The following is a 13,972-nucleotide window of genomic DNA, read 5'->3' as shown; positions in this document are numbered from 1 at the left end:
ACAAAATGCTACTTTTCCCTCTAACCCTTGCCTCACTATCACCTTCAGATCATCACCGATCTAAGAGGGCTACTACTGCTGTCAAATCAGGGAAATCACAGTTGAAGATCTTCCCTTCCTCTTTTAAATGGATGATTCTTCTCACAGAGATTCTCTGTGAAATGTACTCTGATCTTTCTGAACTTAATTTTCTGATTCCAATGTAGAAAAGCATTTGAAGGTTAAGTTTAAATAATGAGAGTGCTCACAAGCTTCATATCAAAATGTGTGCTTAACTGACCTGCTGGACCAGAATTTATTGGAGTAGTTCACATTGTTTGGATTTTGCATTATGTAAGCAAAGAATCTCAAACTTTAAAATTAAGTTTCTTAATATGACTAAGTCCCAGCTAACTGTGCTGTTGTGCTCACATCTCTGATTCTAATTGTGTTACCTACACAGTTATGCAGTCTGCTCCAAACACCTAACAAAATTTGCCAGATTGAGCTTCTTTGATGTTCCTGAGACAGGTAGAATGTGAAAGACTGGAAACATCATGGATTTCTCTCTTGTTCATCTGCTTCTGTACACCCCCAGACCTTACCTGCACCTTTGAGAACAGGGACAGTAATATATCCTTTGACAAGGAGCTGCAGGACCTCATGAATCAGCTGCATAACACACAGGAACCTGGGCAATTGCTCATCCTTTCTGTCACCTATGGGCCTAGAAGAAATGAGGTCCTTGGTTGGGAGAGGAGATAAAGAAATGCATTATTTAAAACTTGAATGCTATCTCTGCAGAATGAATGTTACTTTTTTTCTTTTAGCGTCAAGAATCAAAGAGCAGTGCATGCATATTTTAGTCACCTTGGACTGAAACTGGCATCCTCAGGAATGTATCTCCTCCTGCTGCCTCAGGGAAAAATATAGTCATTTAGGCAGATTTGATTCAAAATGAAACTAGGGTGAAAACTGGAGGCTAGGTGAAAAATGGAGAGAGCTAAAAATTTCAAATGTGCTGTTATTTTAACACTGACCCATTTTTCTTCTGTTTCAAACTATTTTAAGCTGAGAAGAAGAAAATAATGAAATTAAAAGAGTTTTTCATGACTTCCAGACTTGGGGTTTGGAGGCCCAGGTACTATTTGTGGCTCTGCCACTGGCTGGGTATGTAATTTCAATTCTTAATGTTACAGTTTCTAGCCTGTGAAATGGAGTCTGTAAAACTGACCTCTCTGATAAGCTTTTCAAGATGTGTGAAAGAATAAGAAATATTATGTATAAGTGCTATCTGAAAATATGTTCCCATTAATATTTTTTTGATCAAAATGTTTTGGAAAAAATGTGGTATTATTTTTAAAAATATTTTCAACTTCTCCATAGATGAAAAAAACTTAGGAATCATAGTATTTTAAAGAATCATTCATTTTAGAGCAGATATTATCCTATTAAAGATTGTCTTAGCTTGGTAATCAGCATCTTGTTTAGAAGGAAACCAATTTTCCGGAAGATGACAAATGCTTCTTCCCTTTGCCTACCCCAATATTCATATGTGGAGCAGACTCATTTGGACTAATCAACTGTTTATTTTTACAACTGTCTTCTCAGATATGCTCTGCTGTGGAGGTTGTTTCCTCATAGCTGCAGTATAATTAGTCTGCATAGACTTAATTTGAAAAGTCAGAAATCTGCAGACCAAAAAATCCTATGGTTCTAAATACTTAACAGGAATCCTAAGCTTGTGTTCCTGCAGGGAATTTCAACTTGGAAAAAATAAGGCACTGAAAAGTTCTATATTTCTGTTTTTTCAGAGAGGCACGAACTATTAATTAAAGTTTTATGAATGGGATTTTTGTCTTGTTTAAAAGCAACCAAATAACCCTCTAAAAATCACCCACCTGAACTCCCGACCAATATAATTTGTCTCAGTACATTCTTGTTTGTTATCCTTCATCTAGCCTTACTAGTATTTTTGTTCAAGGAAAAAATGCCTTTCCAAAACAAAGCATCAACTAGTTTGGTTTTGAAAGTATCAAAACCCATTTTTAAACTATATATCCCTTATGTTTTTTTCTTTTGCCAATGCTGACAAAATTTAAAGGTAATTTTCTTCCCCCAGAGTTTCATTCTTCATCCACAATCTTTTATCTGCTCTGCTACTGACACCTTTATAAGCTGTGTCCCTAAAGGGAGAAGGTCAAAGTACACCACTGTTTTCTAAGTGGCTTCTCTGTTGGGTGCCTAACTAAAACCTGTCCATTCCAGAGGCTGATGAGAGTGTGAAAATGTAATCCTATAAATGTTTAAATTGCTGAAAGCACGTGAACAGGCAGGTGAGTGGTTCTATTCTGTGCTGTGGCACTCTACTGTCTCATTTTTTAAGATGGTCTCAGGAAAATAAATGGAAGCTGCAACTCTGAGATGAAAATGAACTGTGTACTTGCAGGTGTGTGAGATTTTGGCTGCCTGATGCAAGAGCAGCCCTTGCAAGCCCTTCTGCTGTGCTGCCACCTCGTGACGCTCAGGGAGGATGGTGCCAGCACAGAAGATGCTCAGAATTAACACTGCCCATGTTACTGCTGAGAACTACAAAGCAAGTTATGCTCTCTGGAATTCAGACAGAGGCTAAAAAGCTGTAAGGTACAGTTTCCTATTTAAGATCTATATGGATAGAACTGGCCCGTGGAAAGGGGAGAGCTCTGAATATCTCTGCCAGGAATGCCTGTATTGGGCAAAGGCTGGCTGGCTGAATTTTTCATCTTTATTCTCATCTCATCTGAGGGAAAAAAAAATAAATAAAAATAGAAAATAAAAGTTTATTTGAAATGAAAAAGGATATGACATTAAATAGAAATAAAAATGTCATGAGAGCCTGGCCTGTCTCACTTAAAGGTTTAGTCATATGCTTGTCATCTGTGCATTTCAGATGTCTTTTAAGATGGATCCCCCTCTGAGCTATTCTTCCACTTGTGCCGAATAAAGTACAAGCCATATGCCTGATTTTGACTTTGTTTTTCTTTTCTTTTTCTTTTTTTTTAAGTAGCTCTGTAAATGTTCTGAGCACAGGTTCTGGTACTAGTTTGTTGCTACGTATTTGGATGAAGGGGGCAAACCTCGCAGGTTACGTTCTGAATGCATATAGGTCCCAGACTTTGACAAGGTAGGTTTCTGCTTCCTTCACATTAGAGGCGCCTGTACTGTGACTGATGTACTTAGATACAAAACAATATTTAATTTTCACCTTATGACTGCTGTATGTTTTTTAGACAGCTTAGCAACTCTTGTTACTGAATAAGCCTTTGTAGACCTCCATGTGAAGCCTGCCATTCACATTTCCCTGCTTATAGCCAAGCATTTCTTGAAGGCAGTGATCCTAAAGGCCCTGGGTCTGAACTGGCATCCTAACGTGCAGCCTTGCAGAAGGAATTCTGTGGTTTATCAGTTCTGAGCCACTGCTCTGCAGCCCTGCAATGGCACAGCAGCAAAAGGGACCTGTGTGACATGGAGCTGCTGAGGAGCCTGTTGCACTTCCCTCTTGTGGTGAGCCCCACTGCAAGGTAAGGACTGCATTCTTTTACCAGTTCCTCCTTTGCTGCATGTGTTAGCTACCTCTGCTGTGACAGCTCTGCTTTCAAGTTCTGCTGAATGCTCTGAGCTCCAAATGATCACACAGCCTAGTGTTCCTTATAGTTCCTTATTGTTCCTTATTTCTCTAATTTACTCCCTTAACTATTTTCTCCTTGTGCAGTGCTCAGGTTCTATTTCAGGACTAAAATTACCTCTCTGATGAGCAGCAGCAATTTTGTGTATCTTTATTCATCCCATTCCAAGCACAAAAGCAAACACGAATGTAGAATCTGGCTATAAATTAAGTGGACATTAAGAAGAATTTTTTCTTATTATTTACCAACCTAGAACAGGGTCATTTGAACACCTTAAAAGCAACAGTCCCCAGCGAAGCTACTCAGCTTCAAGAATTGTTTTTTTTTTTTTTTAAATAATCAGAACATGCCAGATAGCAAAACCAGTTTTCATCCCCATTCCTTTTGTCCAGAATTTTTATGACATGGCAAGCCAAATGCAATTGGAGTATTGGTTCTATAAATAAAGAATTGAAGAAAAGGGAAGATGCATGAGTCTAGTTCACAGTGCTAGAAGAATACCTATAGCAAAAACAGGCTTATCCATTAATAGGGTGTGACAGCTTATTAAGCCTGGCTTATTAGGCACTTGCAGGTACCTGAGCAGGAATGACTGTGGGAAAGCAGCCTTCCTGGATATGTGCAGAGTCTCTCTGGGAGCACAGCTTATTGAAGAACAAGGTCACAAGAGCTGGAGTTTATCAGTAGACTTGGGAGCTGCAAAAAAAAGAAAAAACCCAAAAAGCCAAACCAATCAACCAACTAAAAAAGTAGTTGTTAGCAGGGGACATAGCATAGCTGGAAAAAAGTCTGCTGTCACAGACAGCAGACACACTTGTGTCACACTTGTGTTTGAAGGATCTTGTTTAATTTGTTTAGCCTGAACTTCAGGCTTCCTATTTCCAGTAAGATGATGACAAGTGTTGCTGTAGGCTGTGCAAGCTACAAAACATCCTTGCAGAAAGCAAAGGGGGTGTAAAACAGGAACTAGGACCCATTTATGAAACTTAAGAAAGTGATGTTGTCTGCAGAGATTTTGATGATCTTTCTGCAGAGAGAATAAGAGTAAATCTTCCAAGAAAAACATAAGAATAAATCTTCCAATAAAAGCAGCTCTTGGTCAAAGTGTGTTTTGTAATTACATCTTGTGTTTTTATCTGCATGTGTCTGTGAGTGCTATTTTCTGATAAGCATTCTGTATTAAAATCTAACTTTGCTTTGTAAATATTAAAAAAAAATCCTGCAGATCTTCTGTATCATGATAGTTTAATTCAACAACTTTTAGGTTGATAAGAAAACAATGAATTCCTGTGTGTCCTGTAGTGGAAGACTAATCTGAGGTATAGGAGGGGGCATGCCACTGGTGTGCCAATTATATTTTTTGCACCAGCCTTTCAACTTCCTCAATCTCATTAGACTAACATGGGTTCTAGTGTGGAGATCATGTGCTCAGGCAAGTTGCCTTAAAATTTTCCTGCACAACGCTTTCCTAGTCAGTAGATGACATTTAATCAAAAGAGCAGCTTCCCAGAGAAACTTTCTTTTTATTTTTTTTTCCTTCTGGGGAAAAAAATATTCTATTTATTCAGTTCTATTTGGGTCTGACGATTTCAAACAAAAATGTTTTCACTTTTATTACATACCCATTTTTAAATGAGGCTTCTTTTTTCTTGTGTTTTTAAAAGTTGATGTTATTTTACTGACTCTGGAATAGTTTTGAGATTTATTTATGCACAGAAGTTTTTAAAAGTGTAGCTTAAAATTATTCAGTGTACTTCTGTAGTTATATCATCCAGTGAGGCCCCCTGACTCATTTTAACAGAGGCAAAAATGATCAAAGTGTGAGGCTATCAAACAGCTGATTTACATGTGCTGCATAATAGTCTGTAGGAAACTACCTCAGGGTTGCACAGATTTCAAAAGACTGAAAACCTCTGTTGCAGCCCAACATGTAAGATGCAGGCCATTGGATACACTTCTGTTGGTTCCTGTTTAAACAAAAACATTGGAAAAATTCATTTTTATTAACAGATTTGTGTTGATGGAGGGAATTTGTTTCCAATGAAACATTTTGAAATAGGGAAATTCAAGTGACAAGTTATCCTTACTACATAACATTGCTACTGCTGACAAAGGCTGGGTGCCAGGAGGCGCAGAGGACCGGCTGCAGAACTCCTGACCTTGCTCAGGTGGAAACATGGGCTAAGGAAATGGATCACTTTCCTGAGACAATTTGGAGCTTGACAGCAGAACCAAGGCTGCAAACTGCCCTGTCCTTTTGAACCCACAGCCGTGGTGCCAGAGTAGTGTGGGATGTATGGGGCTCCCGATACACGCTGAGAGTGCTCAGGTGCAAGGGATGCTGGCAGGCAGGAAATACTCTCCTTGTGGATACACTGTATGACTTAACCAGCTGCCTCTCACGGTTTCCTCAGCACGAGCTCCATTTAATTTAAAGCTGAAGTCAGTCACCTGTGCAGGTGCACAGACACGTGAGTTTCCTGGCAGTCTGCACGGCGTGGCCGTGCTTCGGCACATGGCGCCTTCTTCCCCTCAGGGGTGTGGTGCTGCCCAAGGGCCTGGGCAGGAAGGGCCCTGGCTCAGCCAGGGCTGCCTGGTAGCACCAACAGAAGGTGTCTTTTCCTTCCACCTCCCCAGGGCTTTGACCTCCAGAGAAGACCCAGCCAAAGAGGTGGGGTGGCCTCTGTACACCTGCTGCCCCACGCCTCCCCTGTGCGTGTGCCCAAGGGAGAGGAGCTGAGCTGCTCAGACCCCCAGTCCTGCAGCTTCTTTGTGCCTGCTGCTTTTGCTGCTTTGGGAGGATGTGCTGAAGGAGATGAATGCCTCCTTCATTGCATATTTCAAGATTTGCTGAGAAAAATGATGAGTGAAAATGATGGTTAAGCAGATGGTTTAAATTTCTGCGTTGCCTTTCTCTGCGGTTTCTCTGTCAGCTTCCGTTCTGCCACTGAAAAGAAGGGAGGAAAATGAAACACAGACGCTTCCCTAAAGAAATGAATAATCATTCTAAGAACATTTTTTAATCAACTTTCTTTTTATCAAGAAAATATGATGGATTTTAGCAAGAAAGGCAAAGAGTGGGGAAAAGCCTGCAGCTAATTCAACTTTTGGACACTGAAATGTTGAAAGGAACACATGTTTAACTTGCTTTTTTCTCTAGATTGAAGGTTACATATGTGCAGCACAAAAATTTATTGTCTCAGCAAATTCAGCTGAATTTTATTTTTTATGTCTACAAGGAGACAAACCTGCTGAAGGGAGAAATACAGGCTTTTCAGCAAAGCCCCGTCCCATTTGGGTTTGCAGTCAGGCTGAACTATGAGCCCTCAGGAAAAGGCAATGGCATGGCAGTAGCCAGAGGACGTGCCTGCTCTTCCTCTAGCCATCAGCCATTTGGGGAATGGAATACAACTGAAGCATGCTGCCAGTGTGTTTTTGGGGAAATCTGCATTAGCTGACCTCCAGTCTCAGGCTGAAAAAGTACTGTGATTCTTGGCTTTCTGAATCACTAAGATAAATTGGTGTGGCTGGTATCATAGATGTAAAGGCATGAATCTTGGTTTTCCACTTGTGTGTGGAGATTGGAATGGCAAAGAGACAAGTTTGACAAGAAGCAACATGGGGCACAGCATTGGATGCTGAGAGACAGGTGGGCCTTGTAGCTCCAGTTATCTCTGGATCCTTGCCTCAGAAAGCCAGATGTATGTCTGGCTCAGGCAGGAGACCATCTCCACGGGGCCATGGATGACCTACATCACAGCGCTGCCCTACCGGCTGGCAGTTTCCAGCTGGTGTTGGTAGACCTGGCTCCTGGAACCAGGAGATTTAGTGCCCTTTCTAGATGTCTCAAACAAAGTGAAGGTTCCTTTGAATTAGGTGCAAATGGACATCCTGGACATAGATGCAAATGCATGTGGGAGACATGTCTTCTTTTTTTGATGTTGTTGTTTCCCTGAGACTATAGGGAAGAGGACAAAGAAGGATTTTTCTTCCTGTTTTTGTAGGTGGAGGAACATTACAAAGGGGTTTTTAGTATAAACAACCCAGGCTGACAAAAGGGTGTTGAGGTGCTGTTTCTTACTATGTGAACTGTATGTTTGTCTTTACCCCTTGAGTTATTTTTACCACACATAATTTGGTTACATCTGTTTTGCTCCAGTGAAGCAGAGATTAAGTGGGTGGGCATGTTGAAACTGGACTTTCAGGCCCATCAACAGTTAGTGAAGTGTGAAAAAGAGAAATGGTACTTCCTCTGCTGTGACTGTTCTAACGATTGTGTCTGCTTGAGTCCTGACGTCATCTAGTGAGGAGGTACCATTGGATTGGGAATATCTCTGGGAAATAAATCTCTTTAACCAAACAGCATGGCAGGGCTGCTGCAAATGACCTGTGCTTTTAAAGTGGCAGTAAAAGGGTGGAAATGGAGCACACTTAGGTTTGGTTCTGAGTTAGGAAGTCTAAGACAGTGATGTTCTCTCTAGATTGGTATTAATATTCTCTTCTGGATCTCTGTGCTTCTGCCATTCATCTCAGCAGCGTGGGCTAGATTGCAGCTGGAAGTAGATCAGCTGGTATGTGAATGGCCTACAGCAGGAAAGCAGCAGATGTGTTGGCACAGACCTTCACAGGCTGTAGGAACTGCCCTGCCTGTGCTGAGAGCTGTCAGAGGCCCCACAGCCACACCAGTGCAGCATGGGGCTGTGAGCGGCTCTGGGGCTCACTGAAGTGGCCAAATGCAACATTCACTGGAGCTGCCCTGAGTGTTCATAGCTCCGGGTGACCTTGCATCTTCTTGAAAAATGTCTAAGTAAATTATACTTAGCAGTATGTAAACAGTCTGTAAATTATACTTATTAAATTTAGCTAATGCTTTCCAAAACCTGGTCAGTTTCGAGGCTACTGTATCTATAGACTGCAGTCTATACAGAGAGTCTTTTCCTTGGGATCTAAATCTGTATTTCTGTTTGCAGCAAAGCTACAGTTGTGTTTAAATTCTGGTATAAGGTGTAAAGGGATGAACTGAAGCCATGATTTTGCTGATGCCTGTATTCCAATACAAGACATTCCCCATAAAGGATGAGAACTGTCCTCTGGGATTGCTCTGTGCCAGGAACACCACTGCATCAAGAGAGGTCCCTGTGGAGTATAGGCAATTACTATCCTGGCTTATGACTTACTAGGAGTCTTCAGCCTGGATTAGCAGCACTTTATGCAGCACAGTTGCAGCTTAGTTGGAAGAGAAAGTTGGTTAGTTTTCCTTCTGAATGCTTTTTCAAGCATTTGAATAAAGCAGATATTAACAGAAAACAGGTAGCTTTAACCACCTAGGGTAGAGTCCCCTCAGGTTTCAGTCACTCTAAGTTCATGATCCCATTGGTTTTCAAGGTCACCATAAAATTGCTGGAGAGAAGCAGTTGGAAACACTTGGGTTTCCTGTGTAAAAATGTTTAAACTCTACATTCCCTTAAAAAACCATTATAAAACCTTTCAGATGTGTTTTAGGGAGGACAAAAAAGAAACTAGACAACTGAGAAGTAATCTTCCCCCAAGCCCCTATCTAATCAAGGTTCATTTATGTTGTCAGTGAGCTTATAGTGCTTGTTTGCCTCTTGATCTGAGTAGCTGCCTTGACCATTTCAGTAAAGTGGTCAGGGACTCAGAGTTCCCCTTGCCATTCAAATGTATTTATTTTAAGGGTGCAGCATTTAAGGAAGGACTACAGTAGTTTCCTGACTTTGGCCATAGATTGTTGCACAGAGAGCATGAGCTCTGTGGTGCTGTATTAGTTTTTTAAACCTTAAACTCAAAACCAAAATGAAACAAATCCCACTCCCCTTCCCCCTTTTGAATATGGTACAGAGGGGGAAATACCTGGTTACTTTTGATGCAGAGAGAAGAATGCTGTGCCTTCCAGGTTCGTGTGTTAGCTGAACTGTTCTAAATTGCTTTGGGAGCTTGATGGCTCCTGAGCTGTGGTTCATTTGCTTTTCACTTCTGCTTTCCCCAGGAAGCAAGTGCAGCAGCTAATCAGGTGATTCACAGTGGAATCACTGTGCAGAGCAGAGTGGGAGCTACTGCATACACCAACATGCCTACTAGGGCAGAAGCAACAACATTCATTTCTCTGGATATGGTTATTGACTGCCATAGGAGCTACCAAATCTAGGAGCCCAGGTATGTCAAGAGATTGTCTTTGAATGCAGACAGAACAGACTGCAATATTGGTTGCAACTGGTATGTTATGATAGGATTACTTTCAATTAGTGAAGTAAAAGTTCACCCGAAGTTGCAGTGCAAAGACAGTTTTCCTTAGGAAGTAGTTGAATTCCTGGTTTTGGCATTTACAATTATTAGCTGTCATAGCTGTGTTCATTAAACAGTCATCTTGGCTGGCAATTAAAAGAAGGGAGTATAAAAGAGTATCACACTGGATTTTTGGGATGATCTGAGCTGTGTGTTTCCGATAGTCCACAGAATCCTGCGATTTAATATTCAAGAAAAGTATATTAGAGAAAGAATATTTAAAGCTGGTAGTCCTAGAACTAGGGGTCTGATATTTTGTCTAGTATATCTCTTGCTATCTGAATAGTTTGAGTAAATAAGGCCAATTGCAGTCTTTATTTTGTGTTCATGTACTTTTGGAGATTAAAGATTGCCATGTATACTCAACTAACATTTTTTTAAAGATACTTACTGTAAAAAGGGGTCCAATTTTGGCCTGAATTTTGGTATGAGATTTGATTCTTATTTAGTCTTGGTGCAAATTGGGATTTTTTACCTGAATGGGATCCTTCTATGAATTGCTGAAGGGGGTAATCACAGATAAATGTAATTAAAATGTCATTAAAAATCATGTTTGTTCAACTAGTAAGCTGTCAGGAACAGTATTCTGCTGATTCTTCTGCCAGTTTTGGTCAGGCCTTTCTTCCCTTCTGTCTTTTCAGTCTGGAAAGATGTAGCCACATTGCTGTGTGATTTCACACAAGCTTTATTTAGAAAAAAAGGGGAAATACATGATTAAGTTCCACTTTCTCTCTGTAACCTGTCACTGCATTCTGAATTATATATATACCTTCTTTTGAGGTCAGTGGAAGCACTTTGTTTCACCTCTCCATGACTAAGTTTCACCATTTATAGAATCCCTCTGTAAAGCACTTTGGGGCTCTCTGTGCAGAAGACCATGGTGAATGTAGGCACTGGAGTGAGTTACTCGTTAGCATTGATTTAGGCTTAGCAGAGTAGCTTCCAAGGTGAGAGATCTCCTTGAGGAAGAGAATGGCTTTCCTATTTGGGATCCAAGTTGAGCCTCACTGAAAACATTACTGAACTATGCTCACTGCTAGAACAGCACCCAGGCTTTCTCAACCAACACAGAGCTTCAGGATGACTCAAGTGGGTCAAAATCCCACACCAGAGTTAAGTATAACATATGACAAATGTAACTCCCACACAGTCACGAGGAACAGAGTGTTCCTGTTTACTCTTGTGTAAAAAGTGTGGCAGTCACCACACTTTTTCTTCTCATAGGGCTCGTTGTCTTAATACAGATAATTAAGGAAAACAACAGCAGCAGAACACAAAATGTTGTGGAGATAGGAAGTTCTAGACTGACTGTTCCTTGGGGACTGATCAAAATTTTATAGGCCTCCATCTCCAAGCAAAGAACAGAGTATGGGCTGTGGTAAAATAAGTTAGCATGTGGCATAGTGTGAAGGACCAGCATTTGCATCTAAGCACAGGTGTCTGCTGGGACCATCATCTTGCTGCAGGTAGTGTGGTGCACAGTGACAAGATAAATGTCCTGCCCTTCATATCTGTGGTAGAGAGATACTGCAGGAGTGTGGAAGTGAGACTGGGTCATCTGGCATGGAGTGGGCAGAATGCAAGCAGTAAGCTAGCTGTGTAACTGATGGATGATGAAGGAAGAGAATCCCAAATGCTGTTTTAGTGTTGGCTCATAATTCTAAGCCAGGCTCATAATACTGTCTTTTAAAATTTATTTTAAAGTATGCATGTATTGGTAGTGCAGATCTGACTCAGATTTTAGTTATGTTTGATTTTTTGGCATTTTTATTGAAATGGTAATCCAAGAGACACTGTAGAGAAAGAACCTATTTCCCAGAAATGAAGGCACATTGTTGGTTTTTTTTTTTTTTTCTTTGAGAGGTAATGATTTCTTAAAGACTCTTCTGAGCTCTTAAAAAACGATATATTTGCTAAGTAAAGTGAGCTACATTGATTTTGGTGACAACTCCCATCTGCCCACCCACACTGTCATAATTTGTCCTGTCATAGTCCCAGGAGACAATGACCTAGACTCCAGCAAGCATATGGATGACTTTGATGGAAACTGGAGAAGCCTGATCCCTGTTGGTGTAAGTGTTGTCATGGCTCAGTATAGCAGGGTGAGCTCACAGAGGCTGTGGCAAAGAAGTAGGGCTGAGTGAGCCTCCAGAGCACTATGGATGAAAACATGGCTGTAAAGTAGATGAGAGGACTTGGGGTTGAGGTAAGGGTACCAGAAGGATGTGTTTTCCTACTACACTCCTCAATGTGTTGTGTAAGATGGACCCATTTTAATTTTGATGGAAATGAGAGTGCCAGAAGCACCATGCACTTTCATTGCAGCAAATCCACTTCAGTTTACAGGATCAGCAAAACAAGCAGTGGTGTTGTGAAAATACCTATTATACAGAGCTGTACATCTGCCACAACGAAGAGCTGAATGTTGCTGCCTCTTTGGGCCAGAACAGCTCTGTGAGGAATCTTTGGGTTTTCCACACAGCTACTATTCCAGATGGGCTTCACTCTAGGTGGGGAGTGTATCAGTGATGTGCAGCTAGATTTAGCAACCATACCCAATGAAATGTAACCTAGCTCTTGGCTAGTGCTCTTATGGTGCAGATCTGCTGATAGTAATAGTTATAACTTCTTTTACAGTTGGGGTGGCTGAGGTACAAGGGAGAGGATCTGCCTCAGTGGCAAAGCTGGGGCTGGAATCAAGATTTTCTGTGTGGTTTACTGGTTTGTTCTGCCAAAGCCCAGATGAGTTGTGTCTCACATGCATACATCTCATGGAAGAGAGCTTGTTCATGCAGTTACAGGGTAGTAATGCTCTTGTCCAGGAGCAGGTTGATTTGCCATTAAAATTGGAAAAGAGTCAGTGACTGAGAATGTTTCTGTATTTCTAAACTCTAACTCCAACAGTTAAAACTGTCAGTGTCTAATTTTTTGGGAGAGCTGGCTGGTAAGAGGTGTAAATAACAGTATATTTATCTGGTCTCATCTCAGCATGGACAAAGCAGCTGAACTCATGTGGCAGCTGGAGGAGTCACCTGACAATGCAGGAGAGCAGGAGCAGAGCCCTGATGATGGAGACACAGCAGAAGTGCTGGAGCAGCCTGCACACAGCAAGGACGAGCTACCCCAGAGCCATACCCTCCTGTGGGAGACTCTAGGCAAACAGTTTGTAGAATATGAACAAGTGTCTCCATTTCTCATCCCAGAGGATCAACAGAGAAGGCTGCTAGAATTTCTTCCCCTCTTCTTAAAGGTTTGTTCTCTTGATTGCCTTTGGTGCAGATGGCAATTTGAGTTTCTTTTCCCTTATCCATTCTGTGGTCACCTAAACAGCCAGTGTAGTTAACTGAAGCAGGATCCCTCTAGGTGATCAATTCTTTTACTCCACTGGGAGCCTCCTCTCCAGTGTGGCAGCATGAAAAGGCCTTGGCTCTGTGTGAGCCCTGCTCAGCAATGACAGCAATATCTCTGTTATCAGCCCTGTGAGCAGCACAAATCCAAACCAGCCCTACTGAAACTAGACCAGCCTCTACCCCAGACCAAACCAGCACACTTCCTCTTGAAGGTCCATGGAAAACATGCATCCTTAATGCTTCTACGGCATTAACTCATCCAAACAAACAGGCCTCGCTATAGAAGATTGTCTCTCTAAACTGCTTCCTCCTGTTTTCATAAGCAATATATTGCTCTATGTAGGCTCTATGTGAAATTCTTCCATTGAGGTTTTCTTGCCTCAAATTTACAATTAAATTGAAATTCTAAGATCTCCATGTTTCTGAGTTCTATTAGAGCTTTAGTTTTTGAATACCATCTAGTGAGCATGAAATAAACAAGTTGTGGTGAGATGAGATTATATACAACACCTTTAGATTTACTGATCCTTAACTAAGTATGAAAAGCAAGAGTGCCTTTAATGTGCTGTTAATTTTTTGGAATGAAATTTTCAAAGAACCAAGAAAGCTGAACAAGGGTGATAAAAGTTATAAAATGTAAGAGTGTTAGGAATTAAAAATTGGACAGCATAGCAG

General features: G+C 41.1%; 1 protein-coding gene across 1 annotated transcript in view; it reads left to right on the top strand.

Moving 5' to 3' along the window:
• Positions 1–12,936: 12,936 nt before the first annotated feature.
• WDFY4 (WDFY family member 4) overlaps positions 12,937–13,972 on the top strand; it is a 113,464-nt gene continuing 112,428 nt past the window's right edge. The window contains exon 1 of the mRNA XM_053948975.1: positions 12,937–13,197. Within this exon, the coding sequence (XP_053804950.1) occupies positions 12,937–13,197 (261 nt within the window). The remainder of the gene's footprint in view (positions 13,198–13,972) is intronic.

This window comes from Vidua chalybeata, chromosome 8 (genome assembly GCF_026979565.1).
Source record: "Vidua chalybeata isolate OUT-0048 chromosome 8, bVidCha1 merged haplotype, whole genome shotgun sequence".
NCBI lineage: Eukaryota > Metazoa > Chordata > Aves > Passeriformes > Viduidae > Vidua > Vidua chalybeata.
Note: the sequence above shows the minus strand (reverse complement) of the source record. Positions and strands in the feature narration are given on the sequence as shown.